The sequence below is a fragment of the Mustela nigripes genome, chromosome 10 (genome assembly GCF_022355385.1).
Source record: "Mustela nigripes isolate SB6536 chromosome 10, MUSNIG.SB6536, whole genome shotgun sequence".
NCBI lineage: Eukaryota > Metazoa > Chordata > Mammalia > Carnivora > Mustelidae > Mustela > Mustela nigripes.
In genome coordinates this window covers 1,211,067-1,229,718 of record NC_081566.1, presented here as the reverse complement: position 1 = coordinate 1,229,718, position 18,652 = coordinate 1,211,067, and the positions used below count along the sequence as shown (strand labels likewise).

General features: G+C 51.5%; 1 protein-coding gene across 18 annotated transcripts in view; it reads left to right on the top strand.

Annotated features, from left to right (window-relative positions):
* LOC132025321 (uncharacterized) overlaps positions 1-18,652 on the top strand; it is a 317,882-nt gene that overhangs the window by 40,864 nt on the left and 258,366 nt on the right. For 8 of the 18 annotated variants that reach the window (XM_059412387.1, XM_059412390.1, XM_059412384.1 and 5 more), the window contains exons 5-9: positions 5,520-6,049; positions 6,581-7,140; positions 7,948-9,399; positions 10,175-10,418; positions 14,075-14,269. In XM_059412387.1, the coding sequence (XP_059268370.1) occupies positions 5,520-6,049; positions 6,581-7,140; positions 7,948-7,992 (1,135 nt within the window). In that variant the 3' untranslated portion in view covers positions 7,993-9,399; positions 10,175-10,418; positions 14,075-14,269. Of the gene's footprint in view, positions 1-5,519; positions 6,050-6,580; positions 7,141-7,947; positions 9,400-10,174; positions 10,571-14,069; positions 14,270-16,372; positions 16,433-16,745; positions 16,834-16,942; positions 17,358-18,652 lie in introns of those variants that run through there. The other 10 variants (XR_009406543.1, XM_059412392.1, XM_059412376.1 and 7 more) reach the window with 7 other exon arrangements.

Genomic DNA, 18,652 nt, shown 5'->3' with positions numbered 1-18,652 from the left:
AGACCTGGGACAGAGAGGTCACAGTGGGACCAGGCCTGTGGGACTGGGCCCTTTGCCTGTGGGATCTGATGCCATCTCTAGGTAAATCGCGTCAGAATTGAGTTAAAGTGTAGGATACCCATGGTTGTTGGAGAATTGCTTGGTGTGGCAGAAAAGTCCCGTACATTTGAGTATGGAAGTGAGTAGAGAAGAAGGAAACAGTTTTCTGTTTCAGAAGTATATGACCTACACTTGAGAGGGGTTACAGTCTGTCTAAGAGATGGGCAGTTCTAAAATGAGTACTTTCTTTACATTTTAAGGACGTATTTCTACCATAACTCCCTACCTGATTCTGTACATTTTTCTTCACTTGGGGTACATTTCATTTGTAGTATATTTCATATCTTATTCATATATTTCATACCTCCTCATCTGATTCTATGTATTTTTCTACATTTCTTCATTATTCATTAGTGGTTCATGATAGGAACCAATGAACAGTGTCCCCCAGCGGCCTAACTTATCTATACCGTAGAAGTTTTAGTGTCCCCTGATTAGGAGAGAATGCTTCTTGGCCTCCAGGAGGGATCTGAGATGGGAAAATAGGAGAGTCAGAGAGCAAGGGACAGATTTCTCTTAAAGCATTCATTCATTCGTTTGCTCAACACGTATTTATGAAAGCCCTACCCAGAGTCGAGCCCTGTGCCCGGCTGTGGAGGCACAATCAGAAACAAAATTAAAGTGGCCTGTGTTCTCCGGGGTTTCCAGGCTACTGTGGGAGACCAAGAAGGCAACAAAATACTCATTTACAAATCCAAAGAAGTGCTTCAAGGATAAAACATAAGTCCAGAAGAGACAAAGTGTGAGGGGCAACCCTACTGTATTTTCACAGTCAAGGAAGGAGGTCACGTGAAAGCAAGAACTGGGGGTTGCAGGAATCAGTCCTGGAAAAACTTTCCAGTCAGGGAAGACTTCTAGAAGAGACTGTGTTTAAGAAACTAATCAAGATACGTCCTGCGGTAGGAAATGGAGGGGCGGAGAGAAGCAGGAAGTGAGACTGGAGAAGTGGGCGGAGTGTGGGAAGGTTTTGGATTTTCTTCCAAGTGCAGTGAGAAGTCACAGGAAGACAACATGTAATGACAACTCCTCCCCCTCGTCTCGGACCACACACTGTCACCAGAGTGAAGGGAGGAGCGTGTGCGTGGAGGGCAGGAAGGGAGGCGTGTCTGCTTTCCTCTGAAACCTCTGAGCTCTTGACAGAACAGTGCCTGCCCTAGATTATGCTGCATCAAGTGTGGGAGTCACAATTTCAGGATTAGCACTATGAATATAATCAAATGGCCTTCAAAGGAGAACTTGGAGGAAGAATGTTTCGAAAGGAAGTTCTGGTTGGAATACTTGTGAAATCTGCAGATGTCACGCGTCTTCCACTGAACCGCTTCGGTGGTTCAGCCGGCCTGACATGGTCCCAGTAAACACGTGTTTATTGAGCATTTATTTCTTGCCCGGCACTGAGAAACATGCAGTGGGAATGGTAAAAGCATGTTAAATGGTCCCTGTCCTTGAGGCCTAAAACAACAGGATTACAGGCTTGGCAGAAAAAGCGCATTCGAACCCCGAGCCACAGTGTCTTCAACCTCCCTGTTGGCCGTCATTGTCATTTCACACAGAGTTCCCGCTGACCCAGAGATGAGGACACGGAGGAGAAGTCTGTGAATTGCTGGTGAGGCTCGGCCAAGAAGCGGGTGAGCGAGAGGATGGAGGTTCTCACACACTGTGTTCCTCTCCACAGGATTATTCCAGACCCTGGAATACAGCAGCCGACTGGGAAGCACTCGCCCACCCTACGCTCTTATCATCGGCGTTACACTTGTGCCTCTACTGGGCACACTGGCTGCCATGGTCATTTCCCAGACTTTCAGTTTTCAGTGTAGGGGCGGAGGCCTTTCCCCAGTGTCATACTGCCCCTTTTTGAAACCAACCATGGAAGAGGAGGAAGGACAAGGCTGCACAAAGTTCATGGGGAGGAAGCTTGGGTGCTCAGTTTCATGTCCCTGGGGTTGTAAACTGGCAAGTTAGTGTTCAGATTCAGGGCCTGAATGTGGCCAGATAACATTTGATCTTATTCTATTCAAAGGAGCAAGTTGGACCTACTAAACTCCAACCTCACTCCAATGGGCTGACCCCAGCCCTCCTGGATGCAAGGGGCCCTGGGCTCTCCATTTTGTCCAGTGACATAGAGCCCGTCGGAGAAATCCCAGCCATCCTGTTAGAGGCCCTGAGGCTTTGGCCTTGCCTTCAGTTTTAAAAAAATCCTGTGGCCTGTTCCAGCAGCAGCTGTCTCACAAATTCCTTCTCAGTATCAGTGGGTAATGTTGGAATCTGGAAGTAGGATTGCTGGATGGGGAGAAGGCCTGCTTTGCTGCCCTGTGATGCAGTGCGTCATCCACAGGCGTGTGTGGGGATTGCTGTGTGCCAGGGCATTGCCACGGACGCAGGCCTTAAAGTTGGAGGAGTTAGCAGAGCCATTACCCGAGGCAGGTTGATGACGGCACGTGCCCTCTCAGTCAGCGCTCTCAGACTGCTTCATTCTTCCCGGGGTTCAGGTCTCGGGTCCAGGTGTTGTGTTTCCAGCCACTCCCACTGTGGCATGTTGAAGACACCATCCAGAGCAGGGTGCTGGTTTGGTTGACATTAGGGATCTTCCTTAATCGAACAGCAGACCCGCGGCTACCCCAGCCCGCATGTGACAGCCCTTCCCTTGGGATTCCCACTCCAGGGCAGTCGCAGTCCAAGGGCTCAGATCTCACTTCCAGATTCCTGTTACCTATGATGCCAACTGTTCCAGTGCTCATTCTAGTGGAAATCAGACCGAAGAGAAATATGTGTTGGTGGGACAGTTGAGATCTTTCTGATGGGCTCCATTTTACCAGACAGAATGGCATTCCAGCAGCAGCAGCAGCTAGGGCCCCTAAGATGCTTCTAAGAGAAGTTGGGTCAACCAGTTGTTCCCGCTCCCGGTCATGAAGCAGAAAACTTCAGATTTGGTTGTCAACAAGGGGCTGAAGTTGTGACCCAAGATATATAGGAACTGGTGTGTTAGGACCATTCCCTCGAATCTGGGTTTATTCCTTACCAGTTGTGTGATAGTAAGTAAGCCAACCTCTCTGAATCAAAGTTTCCTTATCAATAAGCCAAATTTAGTGTCTATATACTACGCCGTTGAAGAGAATCAGATGAAATAAAATACGTGAAAGACCTGGGTAAGGGACAAAATGCTATACAGACGTGAGTTGGTCGTATTAGAACGCTAAGATGGGTGACTGGTGTGACAAGTGTCTTCCTCGGCTCCTTGTGGCTCCCTGTGTGGAATTACAGGATCTAAAGGTCCGTAGTTTCTCACTTTAACCACTTGATGCTGTCGGCCTACGGCCTACAGGACTTTCTAAGGGTCCATTAAAATATTTGAGATACATATAGGAAACATATAATTCAAAACTACAGCATCAGAAAAGGATCATTAATATTTAAGTAAATGTTAAAAAAAGTTTCAATTAGTCAAATGCAACACAGATTATTACCAAGTTGTATATTGTATATCAATTATTATTTTTTAAAGATTTATTCCTTTATTAGAGAGAGAGAGAGAGCAGGCTGGAGGAAGGGTCAGAGGGTGAATCCTGAAACAGACCTCCGGTTGAGCACAGAGACTGACACAGGGCTCGATCCCAGGACCCTGAGATCATGTCCTGAGCAGAAACTGAGTTGACAGCTTAACTGAATGAGCTACCCAGGCACCCCAATGTATCAGTCATTTTAACTTGTGATCGGGGGATCTTAACATGTTTGATATGGCGAAGGGGAGAATCTCAAAAAGGAAGTTCTTGGGCCTGTGAGTTGTGCAGGCGGCCCTATTTGTGTCAGTGTTGAAATGGGAACCGGGAACAAAGGCCTTTTCTCTTTCGATAGTTGAAACCCACATTCATCTGTTACAGTCTAGCATCATATCTATTTTTAATTGAATTGCTAAATGCTCTTTTCACTTTGTCCTGCAGCGTCCTACAACTCGTCCCTATAAGCTGCAGATGATGAACTAGCTCAGTTTTGTTCAACTCCAAGGTGAAGTGTGCTCGCTTTTTGTATGTTTTGAGAAATGTTGATGCTTCAAGAAAGTCATTCCCATCACGCCCTCTTGCCCTTCTGTTCTCATGGCCTGTGGCATCCATGGGACTCTGGTTATTTGTAGGTATTTATTGAATTGTGTGATGGCTCTTTGAGCTGGAGCCAAGAGGCTTTGTGCAGACAGGCGGATAGCATCCTGAGAGGCTGCCATCTTGCCTTGGCCACCGATGGTCTGACCTGGGTCAAGCCCTTTCTCTGTTCTTAGTTCTTTTCTCTGTGCAGTGAGATGTGTAGGATCTAGGAGAGCTGGGTGAGCGATAAGGTCCAGCTTTCATGCATGGGACTTCTGCCTGCGCTCCCAGATCCCTCTGGGGGACACACGAGTGACATGAGCACTCCGGAGCTAGACACAGCCATAACGTGCTCTGTGGAAAATGTCAGCCTCCCGTGAACACAGGCAGCCACTCGGCATTTCTTTCCCCAGTTAATTATCTCACGTGTCCCATGGGGCTCTCCGTGCTGGGGTTGAGGGAAGGTGCCGAATTCCTCGCTCTGCTGGTTCTCCCTGTGCTGACACCCATCAGCCTCACTCTGCCTTGCCAGACTAGACCTGGGTATTGGTCACTGCACTCGGGGGAGACAGGGCGACTGGCCCCAGGAATTGGGACAGTCTACTCACAGCGGCTCTGTTCCTTTTGCCTGTGATTCTGTGCTGCAGTTCTGTCCAGTGCGATGGGAGGGGACGTCTGCTAGAGTAGGGGAACCAACCGGGAAAGTTCTTCTTTGAAAGGAATGTGAGGTAGGAAAGGTTTTCACCCTCCTGTGTCCTGTGCAAGTGTACAGTGCTTGCAGCGGGGGCAGCCGTTTGGAGATGCGAGAGGTCTATGGCCATACCACCCTGAGTGTGCCCGATGTCGTCCGATCTTGGGGTGCACGAGAGCCCATACCTGAAGCTGAGGACGGCAGATGGAGAACATGGAGAGAACGTGGGTCCTTGATGACGTTTTTAAGCTGCTCATTTAAGTAACCTGGAGCTTCTCTGCTTTGGAAACACCACAAGAGTGAATGCTTTGTTCCTGTTGCCCAGGGTCCCCTCTGGTTGGTTTTGCGGCTCTCCAGGCCCGCTCATGGCTGGACGGAGCTGCCTCTTTGGCACCAGCATGTGCCTTCCTACGTCAAAGGCACCCTCAGAGGGCAGGTCTCGTGTGAGAGCTTCGACAAGGGCCCCCAAAGCCGGACCAAGGCGAGGGGAAGTGGGTCTCCCTTCAGATGCTGGGGCCGAGCCTAAAGCTGCCTGCCAGAGAGCCAAAATGCCTTTGATTTCCTGACTTCAACTTTGAAATTCATGTGAAATTTTCATTCTGCTCCCTCTGGTATCTTTTTCTTCCTGTAAAACTCACATTTTACCTCCTCGCCAGGCACAGTGTTCAGCCGCCCCTCGCCCGAGATGGTTCACCGTTGAGGAACGTGGCCCAGAGTGCAGACGGATGCTGCCCGCGACGCCAGTGGTTCCAACACCCACGCGCAGAGGAACGGCATGGGCAGAGCTCAACGAGCCTCGCGGCTTCGCTCCTGCTGTTACCGGGGCTGGCGTGGAGGGGCTGGAGCACGAGGCAGGCCCTGGGGCAGGCCCTGGGCGGGTGTAGCAGCTGCTCTTCCTTCATTCCTCCGCCAGACAGCCCGGGGCACGAGGGGGCTGCTGGACACCGAGCACGGGCCACGTTCCTGCCTCACATGGGGACTGCGGAGGGGACTCCTGAAAAGGACGAGTCATCGCGGCTGAGAGCCCAAGTAACTGGCCCGTGCTGTCGCTCAGCACCCGGGCAGCGTCGACTCAGCGCGCATCGTCCACCTGGTGGGCTCCCTCTCAGCTCAATGTCGGGACAGTTTGCCGACAGGGCTCGGGGTGCTCTTCTGGATGTCCCCCACCCAGAGCGCCTCCTTTGTGGTAGGTCAGAGCTCGCTTCTCCTTCTCGCGAAACCCCCAGACTCCTGGCACCGGGGAGTGAGGATGGGCCTGCCCTGTTCCCTGCCGGTTCCGCACGTGGGACATGCTTGTCAGTATTGTCTGAGTGACCGGCCTCAAGGAGACAGCACGGGGAGACTCCCAAGGCCATTCCGTGGGAGGAGGAGGTGCTTTGAGGGCAGCGGAGAACTGCCGGGAGCTTAGACAACAGGAAGAGCCGTGGAGACGGGGCCTGTGAGCCTGGCAGTGTGCAGGGACAGCTGCCGCAGGGGCCCCGGCTGGCCCCGAGGGGGTCCCGCTGCAGGAGGGGTGGCTCCGGCCTCACGGGCCTCGCGAGCCAAGTGCGAACGCAGCTCATCTTGAGTGGGAGCTTCGTGGGCCGGGCTCGGGTCTAGGCCAGGCAATGCCCCTGTTGCCCAGGACCCGGCCGAGTACCGTTTCCTTAGCACCTCCTGGAGGCCCAGCCAGGAGGCCGGAGTCTGATGACGGGACTTCCCTCTGTCCCTGTTCAAGGGCCTCTTCCTGCTTCGCTGCCCAGCGAACCGTCAGGACACGTGTCAGCTCAAAGGAGGCTGTTTCCTCATCCTGGAGCAAAGGTGGGAAAGCCCTGGATTCTCCTGAGACGCGGTCTGGGGGGAGTGCTGAGTCCCCGCCTGCCAACCCCCTGCTGCCAGGCTGTCCTGGTGGCCTTCATGGGCTCTGCCCTCTCTGTGTCTGCAGCAGCCCGGCCACTCTCCTTCTGGAATTCTCGGGCTCCAGCCCGCTTGCTTCTTCGCATGCCTCTTCGGATTCCAGCGACCGATGGAGGAAGAACGGAGGTTGGAGCCCACGATGCCGGGAGTTGTCCAGGTGGAGGGCGCAGCGATGGACGCGTGGGCCCTGGGGTCTGGCCTGCTGGCTCCGCTCCCGTGAGCCCTCCCAGCTGTCCCCGGACAGCGCGTCAGCGTGTGCGCACCCTCGGCTCTTCCTCCGCAGCCGAGGCGCAGCATGGAAAGCCGTGGGGCTGTCCCGAGCGCTCAGATCGGTGGGGACGTGAGCCTCTGCTGTGGGGCTTGGCGTGGAGCAAGGGACGAGTAAGAGCCAACACGATTCGCTTCTGTTTCTCCTTTTCATCCTTCCTTTTAGCTCTTGCCTAGATCGACAGGCACCTTCCCTCCGCGCAGGGTGGTGTTTGTGGCAGTGAAGATGAGGATGGAGACATTCTTCTGTTTTCTTTCCTTTTATTTTTTTTTAAAGATTTTATTTATTTATTTGACAGAGAGAAATCACAAGTAGGCAGAGAGGCAGGCAGAGAGAGAGGAGGAAGCAGGCCCCCTGCTGAGCAGAGAGCCCGATGCGGGGCTCGATCCCAGGACCCCGAGATCATGACCTGAGCCGAAGGCAGCGGCTTAACCCACTGAGCCACCCAGGCGCCCCTTCTTTCTTTTTTTAAAAATATTTTATTTATTTATTCATTGGACAGAGATACAGTGAGAAAGGGAACAGGGGGGAGTGGGAGAGGGAGAAGCAGCCTTCCCGCTGAGCAGGGAGCCTGATGCGGGGCTCGATCCCGGAACCCTGCGATCGTGACCTGAGCTGAAGGCAGATGCTTAACCACTGAGCCCCCCAGGCCTGCCCTCTGTCTTATTTCTTGAGTCATCGGATCAAAAAAACCCTAGAAGAAGCTGCGGCTGCTTGTGGAAGTCCAGGCGTGGTCTGGGCTGCAGGCCCTCGGAAATGCGGGCACAATTTCACGCGCCTTCAGACCCCGGAGGAGCCTTTCATTGCCCCTTCCTCACAGGTCAGCAGCAGTGACATGCTTCAGAGGAGCGGAAGGTAGAGGACCTGACACTCTGTGGCGTTAGGGACCTGCTGCACCTGTTTCTCTCTCTCTCTCTCAGGACGTGTCCCTCGGGAGCCTGACCACAACACGGGAAATGCAGTGACACCGCAGGGACCACGCGGGAGCGCAGGGTGCCAGCCCCCGGGGATGGAGGGAATGGCTGAGGCCTCCACAGCAGCTCCTGCCTTGTGTCCGTGCCCCGGAGCCCAGCAAGTGCGTGAGGCAGCCTCCGGCAGGAGCCCAGCCCCAGCCCCAGCCGGCCGCAGTGTCCTGACGGACCGGCCCGCAGCGCTGCTCTCCGGCCCCCAGCGCGCCCACGAGCCCCGTGCCGCCTGGAGCAGCAGAATCTGGGCTGATCTGTTCTGCCCCGAGAGGAGACCAAGACAACAGTTTTCAACCGCGACCCCGCGACAGGTCCCGCCGTCTTGCAAACGCAGACACCAAGGCTCGAGGACTCAAGAAGTGTGTCAGTTGCTGTGAGGAGATGTGGGGTCGGGGTGCAAGCATGTGTCCGGTGACAGCAGAGCGCTCGCCGGGCGCCCTGGGGCCGCCTCCGGCGCCGCAGGAGGCCAGAAAAACGGACCAACGTGTCACTCTGGTGTCGCCAGGCTGGTGCGCGAGGGTGAGGTGCGGGCGGTGTCATCCGGCTGAAAGCTCAGCTCCTGCTCGCACTTGGGGGCTGCAGGTCACGGGCAGAGTGGACGTGCGGGCTCTCGGCCCCATGTGTCCCCTCAGGGCTGCGCTGGGCTGCGGTGAGCTGGGAGAGGGCTGCGGGCTGCCGGCTGGAGTCCGGGAGCCCCGAGGCCCCGGCTGCCCGGAGAGGCCAGCAGAAGCTGGGGAGCCCGAGCTCGGGGCCGGTGAGGAGGCCTGCGGCGCAAGTGACCAACGGCAGGGAGACCGACAAGCAAGGCCGCGGGACAGCTGCCCAGCAGGGACTGAGGGGCCACGGAGTTCTGAAGAGCAAAGAGGAAAATCCTCGAGGACTGTGCGGGTGAATGGTCCCTGGAGACAAGCAGTAGGGCCCGGCGGCTGCTGAGGAGAGGCGACCAGTTTGATGGGAGCTGGGCAGGGCCCTGCCTGTGGCCACAGCAGGCCAGCGTGGCCATCATCCCCTGGCAGCCTTCCTGGAAGAGGTGCTCTGCTCCTTCACGCAGACATCCAGCAGGTGCACTCCCGGGCTGCTGACGACGGGACATTGTGATGTCAATGAGACATACTCGTTCCCTGTGCGTCGAGGCCCCGGGTCTGGAGGGGACGCTTGGGCCCGTGGTTCCCGAGTTTTATCTCACTTCATCGAGGCCACTTCTTTCATTTCCTTAAACTGTCCCGCAGGCCCCAGGCCATCTGCAGGCCCCGCCCCCATGTCCTCTGCGGGGCTGCATGCTCCTGCCCCTCACTGTCCCTCCCACTTCCCTTCGCTGGTGTGGCTCCGCCCGGCTGGCCTGGCACGAGGCCCACCCCTCTGCTCCTGGACCAGGACCGGGTTCGCGGCTCTCTTGCTTGCACTTCCGTGAGTTTTCTTCGGGTTCAAGCACAAAGGTCACCTGACTAGGTGCCTAGCTGGGCTCTGGGGTAGGGGCAGGTGGGAAAAATGAAAAGGAGAAGCTGGTCCAGTGGGGTTCCGCAGTCAAGACGGGCCTCAAGTGCCTGAGAGCAGTAAAGTGGAGGTTCCATTTCCCTTGCAGAACGGTGTCTCCTCTGAGCTGTGTCCCGGGTCTGTCTGCTTCTTCCATCTCCGCGGCTGCTCCCATCACCACGGCTGCACCCTGACCCGCTTTCACCATCTCTGCTGGGCCACTGCCCTGGGGGTTGAACCTGGGATCCTACTTTCTCTTTTGTTGCATCTGGAATGCAGCCGTCGCATAGCGACCAAAGGATCTCCCGCGGATGTCAGTCCAGTCTCACCACTCGTTGCTTAAAAGCATATGTATGGCTTCCAAAAGCGGGAAAAATAAAATAGAGACTCATTGGCACAGCCTGCTGGGCCCCCGTGAGCGGTCCCTGCCTCTCGCTGGCCTCACATCTCTCCACCTGGCCTCGAGGCTAAGCTCCTGGCCCCCCGGGCTTCATTCCCTTCCTTAAACAGAGCCAGGTTTGGTCCAGCCACGAGGCCTTGCTCTTGAGGTCCCTGTTCTGAGATGCCGGCTGCTGCCTCGTCTTCAGGCTTCAGACTAGTCTTAGCTCCCGGGGGGAAGCTTCTCTGGGCACTCTGACGGAAGAGCCCCGCCACGGTCTCCCCGGCCCTGTCCCTCTGTGTTTTATCCCGGCTGGTCTCTACTTCTCAGGGTCTGAATCTGTCTGCTGTGTTTCCTCGCTGACAGCGCCGGAGGGTGGACCAGAAGCTTTGCGAGAGCAGGGATTGTCGGCTGCGTTCCCAGCGCGGCTCCCGGGTCTCCCGTGCGTGGCCCTCGTTAGGACCTCAGTGGGTGGACTGTGTGATCGAAGCAACGAAGGAAGAACACGTGAACAGAGGAGTTCATGAGCGCCTGTGTGCGGGGGCGGAAGACGAGTGCCTGCGCGGGGCACGAGGTTGGTGAGAAGGGCTCTCCTCCCGGGCGGCCGTCCTGCTTCCTGCCCGAACACCCGAAGGGCCGTTTGTGCGTAACAACGGACCTCCGCTCCCGGCTTGTGGCTGCTGTGCAGGACTCTCACACCCGAAGCATACGTGGAACCTGGCTAAAGTGTGCACAGTTTTTATTTCTCCTCTTTGGTACTCTGTGCATCTGAGGACATGTGCTTTTCACCAATTCTAGAAAAATCCTTGGCCATTATCTGTGAGCCTCTGCCTTCCCCTGTCCTCTCTGTCTGCTCTCCTGTCAGGCACACGCCAGAACTTCACGTTCTACTTTTGTGTTATTTCCCTTCTCATTCATATTTTAAATCTCTTTCTCTGCACTGGATCATTTCCTTTCTTCAGATCTGTCTACCTCGGTTCCCTAATTCTTCCTGCAGATGTATTTAATCTGCTCTTAGCTTTAAATTCAGTCACACCATTTTTCCATTCTAGAAGTTAAATTTTTTTTTTCAAAATTGCTTGCTTTTTAATAGTTATTTTTTTATGTTAAAATTTTATCTTTAACTTGGTAATACTTGAAAAGTTACTTATTTTTAGAAATCTCTGAGTTTTCTAACCATCAGTGGTGTTATCTCTGTTCCGAGATGTCTACCTGAGCTTTTTATTTTTGCTGACTCTTGCTCCTGCCGGCTTGTTTACTCACATTCTTTGGGTTTTCCACTTTCCGGCTTCTGCTGGGCTTAGCTCTGTCTGTGGGATTCCTGTGAGGTCTGTGTTGAATAACTCTCCCTCCAGGTGTGGCTGATTTTGGCGTCTGCTCCAAGCTCGGGTTTGTTGCCAACCTAGGGCCATTGTATATTCACTTTTTCTTTCGGAGTTTCTGACACCAGACAGTGTGGACATGAACCCCAAACCCACATGATGGCAGGTTGCAGTTATGAATTCTCAGAGGAGACTTTTTCCCAAAGAACCCAGGAATATGTGTAGTATTGTTCTCTACCTCCTTTGTTGGTACATTTTTCTTGTTCTTCTTCACAGAGGATAGAATTTCAGTGTGCCAGGGTCTATGCAGGGGTCTTGGTTTCATGCCTCCTGTTCTCATGTGCTTTTTTCGTCAGTCTAGAGAATGAAAGTTAACCCCCAAGGGATCTCTTTGTCATCGGGAAGACATCCAGGAGCGGTGCTGCCTGACTCCAGGTTCTTTGCTTTTCCTCTGTCGCTTGAGCTGTAAGGGACTTGATCTAAGTCTATCTGGAGTCTACTAACTCTGATTAAAGCAAACAGCTAAAGAGTGAACGTCATTAGCGAGTCAGAGGCAAAGCCACCTCTACCTGTTGTGTCCCATCAAGTTTGCAGGACTTCTGCAGGACCGGATTCAGAAACTGTGCTCGACCCAGGCTTGGAAGATCAATTTACTGGATTGTAGTTAAACTAGAAAATTAGTGGCAGAAGGCATTTGACCTAGATGCTTGTATTTCTTTAGTCCATTTTCAGGATTTATCTCTTTATGTTTTGGGAATAACTTCAGTAATTCATTGCCTTATCTTGTTCTATAAACAATCAGTTACTTTCTTAAAAAACAGTGGAATTTTTATGAGAAATGTTAACTTCAGTGACATTTATCGTAACAATTAAGAAGATATCTACAGAGGATGCCTTTTTTTAAAAGATTTTTTTTTTTAGATTTTATTTATTTATTTGACAGAGATCACAAGTAGGCAGAGAGGCAGGCAGAGAGAGAGGAGGGGGGAAGCAGGCTCCCTGCTGAGCAGAGAGCCCCATGCGGGGCCTGATCCCAGGACCCTGAGATCATGACTTGAGCTGAAGGCAGAGCTTAACCCACTGAGCCACCCAGGCGCCCCAGAGGATGCCTTCTTTAAAGAAATAACTCCTAACTGTAAATAAGGAAATTCCCTACAAGTCCTTAATCTAATGATTCTACTCTCTCTCTCTCTCTCTCTCTCTTAATATAAGCTACCCACTTTGGAAACTTCTGAGACTGTTTTGGTGACAAATCCAGCAAGGCCCAAAGTGGTTCCAGCACAAACTGAGAGTCACAATATTGGGGACTTGTTTGTGTACACACCGCGTCATTATCTACTCTCTCCTCCATTCCTCCTGTCTCTGTGGGGGAGATGTCCCCTCTAGACTCTAGGTACGGATCCTCTCTCTTCCCATACTCACTGGGGTGCCGCCTGCCTCGGGCATCATCCTCTATCTATTCTGGATTGTCCGTCTCTCCTCTTTTACTGGTTCGCGGCCCCGGTTTCATCCCCATGCACAGGAGCAGCTGGAGAGAAGGGACTGCATGTCACTCACTTCCGTGTCTCTGCGTCTACCCAGTACACTGTAGGGGATAACACTAAAATTATTTTTAGAGCTAAGATGTACCGATAAAGGTAACAACCTTTGCTTTTTCTTCTTCCTGTGACTTGAAGAAATACTAACCTTAAACAGAGCTTGGTGCACAGTTCACAAAGTGTTCAATCCCTTCAAGATGGCAGTTTCGACTTGGTTTTAGCTCCTGTGTTACCAGAGAAATGATCATGTGTGTGGCACGGTGGTGGGGTACGTGTACATAGGAATGGACTGGATGTCACGAGAGGTGAGTGGATCAGACCATTCTCTTCTGTCATTCTTGTGCCTAATTTTTCTCCCTGAAGCAGAGCAGAAAGAGAACTACCATCTCTGTGTTGTATGTCTCTACGTTGGCTGCACAAAATCCCACGCCTTCTTGCCAGTGGGAGACTTCTCTATCAATTGACCTTTCTAAGATCTCTATTAGCACTTCCTGTACCACTGTCCTCCCCATGATGTGCTTTTCCTTGGTGGAGAGTCTGTGACTGTCCCAGGCAACCGTCTGTGTCCGCATCTTGTGTCTGATGATACCTTGGAGTTACAGATGCTCAGCACATACCAGGCTCTGTTTCCTTGGGTGGTCGATATCTCTTCCACAACAAGGCAATTTTTTAAGGTCAACCAGAAAACTTAATAGGTTTCTAAAGCTACTATTTAACGTATTACACATAAAATCCACATGTAGACTCTTAGTTGCAAAAGCAGAACTTGAATGTGTCCACCTCTTAAGGAAGCAAGAGAAAAGCTCACACCTGAGCCCTGAGCCTAGGAAGCCTGGATGGGGACTGGGTTTGGTCCTATAGAATGACAGAGCTCTCTTCTGGCTCCATAGTGGTCTGACTGAATCACCTCCCCGATCTCCTTTCCTTCACGGTTGTAAGTCACACGGAAACTTGCCGTGGGCGTGAGGTTGGGTCCAAAAGACCTGGGCTGGCCAGTGGCCCAGAGGTGCCAGATGGCTGGCCTTTGTGGGAGGTGGTGACACACGGGTGATAAACGAAGGGAAGGAGAATGTGTAGCTGAGAGATACCAAAGTCCAAGCAGCGTTCCGCTCCAGGACTCCCTATATTGTTGGTTGGGGCGTGAATCTCTTTTCTCACCCTCCCCCTGGCCAAACTTCAAAGGAATGAAAAGCAAAAACCAACGAATATCAATATCAACGTGATTCCCACCCTCAGCGCACCTAAGCTCATTTTTTAGATTTTTTTATATTCTCTTCCTGACAGAATATACCTTTTCATCTATGTAGCAGATTATGCATGGATACAAAAAGGAGCAGAACCCTTTATTTGAATTTTTCTATTAAGTCCAGGTGAAGGAGATATGTGGATGTAAGCAGAAGGACTCTGGCTTTCTGGTTTCTGCTTGTCGGACACTTGAACACTTTTCTTTGCGACCTTGGGAGAGTTTTCTCATCTCACTGTGCCTGGCCTGAAGTGGGTAGTAAGAAGCCTGCAGAGAGGAAGGCCCAGCTCAACTGTGCGAGTTCATAGGATTAATTAACACGGTATGTGCTACTTACTTTTTACAGTTGGTAATATTTTCCTTTAACTTTTTTTTAAAATTGAAGCCTACAGAAAAGTTGCAAGAAGAGCACAATGTGCATCCATTTACTCTTTATCCAGATTGGTCAATTGTTACCGTTTGCCAGTTGCTTTATGTCTTTCTGTCCACACATGTGCATGGTTACACAAATATTTTTTTTGGAGAGCCATTTAAGAGTCTTTTTCATAGAGAATTCAATTATTATTATCTTTAATGTTTTCATGCATGTCTTCTAAGCACAAGGACATTGTCCCAGATAAACATATAAATATCACATTCAGGAAATCTAACACTGAAACGTAATATTATCTAACATCTAGACCAAACTCAAATGTTCCAATTATACTTTTAAATGTTTTAATCATTTTTTCCAATCCAGAATAGAACCAAGAATTATTCACTTCATTAACTGTCCTATTTTTTTTTTAATCTAGAATGGTTTCTGAGGCTTTAAAAAAAATTTCTCATATCATTCTGACACTTTTGAGGAGTTCAATCAGCCCTTTTTTCAAATGTTGCTAATCTAATTGTTTCCTCATGCTTGGTTGGGTTCAGACTCTGCTCCTTGTTGATGGGAATTCTGCACACGTGATGTTGTACCCTTCCTGGTCCACTGGTCACATCCAGGAGGCACAAGGTGGCAGAGTCTCGTGGATGCAGGTCATTTTGATTCATTAAGTTGACGTCCCCCAGGTTTTTCCATTTAGAAGTACTCCCCCCCCCACACCCCATGTTTAGTAAAAAGCCATGTGTGAGTGTTATTTTAAAAGCATCACTCACTGCTGGTGGTTTCTTGTATGCTCATCTTTGTTATTGTGGCCATACATCCTGAAATGTCTTTCATAATGAGTTTGTTTTCTTCATCCGACAATTCCAGTAGTCAAGATTCTCAGGTGTATAAATCCACCCTCGCCAGTGGTGTGACTTCCTTGGGCTGGGTCACCTCCATTAGTTTATTACCTGGGCTTAATGATGTCAGACTCCTGTGCCCTAACTCGACAAAGCTCTCCTCCAGAAAATTCCTGTCTCGCTGTTCACTATTGGGGTTTCTGAAAGTCTTGAGGCAGGGTTCCACAGCAGCACGTCGAGCCAGAGGTCAAGAAAGGTCTGTCTTTAAGAGATTTGTGGCCACACCTTTTTGTCTAATGGAGTACATTATAATCAACACCCAAGAAGTGCTCAAAGTTTTTAAAAGAATTGTACCAGCTTGGACTAAAAGCGAAGAAACAGCGCAAAAGGAAAAGAGACCTTTGAACCCCTCAGCTGGTACAGGCAGGGAGGTGGTTGAGACAACCACTCAGCAGCAAAGTCAAGGTCAAACTCAGGCAAAGGAATGAGGACCCAGAAGAGAACAAAGCCAGAGAACAGAGGGGCAGGGTTGAGCCCTAATTAGGAGCTGGTCGTCTGTGCCTTGCTCGAGTTCAGAATCATTTAGGGACCCGTGGCATGGTGTGTCTCTTATTCCCCCCATGTGTCCACAGCCACTGCATATGGGATGGGGGCTGGTCACTTAGGTCACCGCCATATAGACAGGAGGAGGGGGACTCGGCTGTGCCCCTGAATAACTCCACACACCTGGATCTGCCTTGACTGCCTTGAACTGGATGATGATGGGACGGGGCTCAGTGGTCTCGGAGCAGGGGAGGTGGGCATTTTGCCAGTGGGAAGGCTGTGAAGTACTGTGGCCTGAGGGTGAACTTTGGTGATTGTATTTTCCAAAGATGGTCACCACAGTATCTCCTGCTTCCCTACCACATGATCTTGAACACCTCTGCCGGGAGGAGCAGAGTCTGCTCCCTTTCCTCGAGTTCCAGCTGGTGCATGACCCACGGCAGAAACGAGGCTAGATCGTGAATGCTGATAAAACATCTTGTCTGGTTCCTTTGGGTGCTCTGTCTTAAGGCCAGGCACCCTGCCCTGAAGCCCGAGCAGCCACATGGCAGGGCCCCGTGTGGGCCTCCAGCCAACGGCCGGCACTGACCAGCAGGCATGCAAATAGGGAGCCTCGGGAGGACTCCCATCTCCTAAGGTCAAGTAACCCTAATGCTTCAAGTCTTCTCAGCAGAGCCCAGACATTGTGGCTGAGACAAGCTGTCCCATTTTGAACTCCTCACCCACAGAGTATGTGAGTATAATACAGTGTTTTTGTTTTGTTTTGTTTAAGTTCGGGGTGGTTTGTACCACAGGAAAGGGAACTAGAACAGAACACAGAATAGAGTTTGCACCTCACCGCAGAACATGGCAACATTGTTTCCTACTCTTGGTGTTTCCAAGCTTCCAAATAGAAGCCATTTTCGAAGGTCAATGTGGGAGGTCTTTCCTTTTTAGTAAACCAGAAACAAGGAACTAGGTGTTCAAGAGATGATGAATCAGGGCACTGCCTGGAGAGAAAAATGCTTGGGAATTTAGCACTGCTGAGAGACTCATTCTCATTCTAGAGCACACCCAGTGAGGGGACGTTGAGCGCTGCGGGAGGCATCCGGGAGAGGTGTGCGTGGGGCGGAAGAGGCTGCGGATAGACACCGGGTCAGCATTTCTCCCCATGTCTGACCACCTGTTTTTCTTTGTATGCTCCACTTCGAGTTCTCAAGAAGGAATAAGCTGCTTCTTTTTTTTTTTTTTTTTTTCACCCTAGGTGATTATCATTATCCCTTGCTGGGTCATTTTCGTGTAAAGCCACCTGCTAGCCCCTGGCTGGTGACCCACCCCAGAGGCATGCACTGACGCCCCAGCCCCCAGTACCTCAGAATGTGATTTTATTTGGAGGTGGGGCCTTTAAGGAGGGAGGAAACAGAATTGAGGCGGTTGGGGTGGGTCCTCCAGTATGACTGAATTCTCGTAAGGGGAAATCTGCTCAGACAGAGGGATGCCAGGGATGCGGCACAGAGGAGAGGTCATGTGAGGACACAGCACGCAGGAGGCCACTGCAAGCTACGAGTCCTTACGAGAAACCAAGCCTGCTGACACCTTGACCTTGACTCCCGCGCTTTACCGATTTACAAGTAATCTCCCTTGCAAAGAATTGGAGATATTCCAAGGAAAGATGTGAATAAAAAATTACACACCTAATTTAACATAGTGGCATCAACTTTAAAGCAGGTTGTAGAGCACAGAATCGGTTCCTAAAATCTGTGTTTAAACAGGCAACTTGTGTCTCACACCTATGGCTAGAAGGAGGAGGAATTTGGGGCAAGTTTTTTGGTTTCCAAATACAGAATCCAGCTAGCTAGATCTGAAGGGCCATCACCTTTCAGGAAAGTAGGATCCTTCTAGGATCCTATTAAAATAGGATCTTGAGAGATGGTCTAGTTTAACCTTCCACGCCACAGATGAGACTCCGGTAATCAGGAAGCATCTGCCAGCCTTCCCGATTTCTGCAGGTGGCTGGAGAGCAGAGCCAGCCTGACACCGGAGTCCTGATTTGCATTGGTGGTACAGCAGCTGAGTTCCAAAGTTGAGCATTTAAAATATGACATCCTGAGGGTAACTGCCATAGTGCCCTATGTGCCATAAGGGGTTCTCAGGGCAGCGTTTCTTAATGCCTTCATCTGAAGCTCCAGGGCTGCTTGCTAAAAAAACAACAAATTTCCAGGGCCTGCTCAGACCTAAGGCATCAGAAGTCTGCATTAGGGGCCAGGAATCTGTATTTCAACAAGCAAGCCAAGTGATTTCTTTCTTTCTTTCTTTCTTTAGAGAGCGAGCAAGAACATGCAAACAGGTGGGGGGAGGGGCAGAGCGAGCGCGAGAGCGAGCATCGTAAGCAGGCTCAGTCCCAGCAAGGGGCCTGACGTGGGCTTGATCTCAGAACCCTGAGATCATGACCCGAGTCAAAATCAAGAGTCAGACGCTTTACCAACTGAGCCCCCCAGATGACACCCCCCCCCCAAGTGATTTTTATTCACACTAAAGTTTGAGAAGCACTAGGCCAGGACAAAGTAAGGTTTCTGCTGTTGCTCTTGCTGGCCGTCCCCTTTCCTCTTGGTCCGCAGCCCCATCCTCTTCCTCCTGCTGCTGTCCCAGGCCTCCCCACTCAGCCGTCTTTATACCCCGTCTCCCCTTCGTCCTGCTGTGGCCGAAGCATTTTTCCTCTTCCTCTTCCCTCCCTTTCCCCTGTTGCTCTTCTGGGTTCTTCCTTCTGTCCCCTTCTTCCCGTGTGCTGTTTCCTCTCTCCCTTGCTTCTGACCCACTCTGCTCCCTACCTGGTCCAGCCCCTGCCAAGGTGGGGCTGGAGCATGGCCAGGGGCCGGAGGCAGGAAGCCAAGGGAATGAAGGCCCCGTCGCAGGCAGCAAGTTCTGGTCCCGCTGCACCTGGGGAGCTGGGATGACAGGTGTGTCCGCCAGGCAA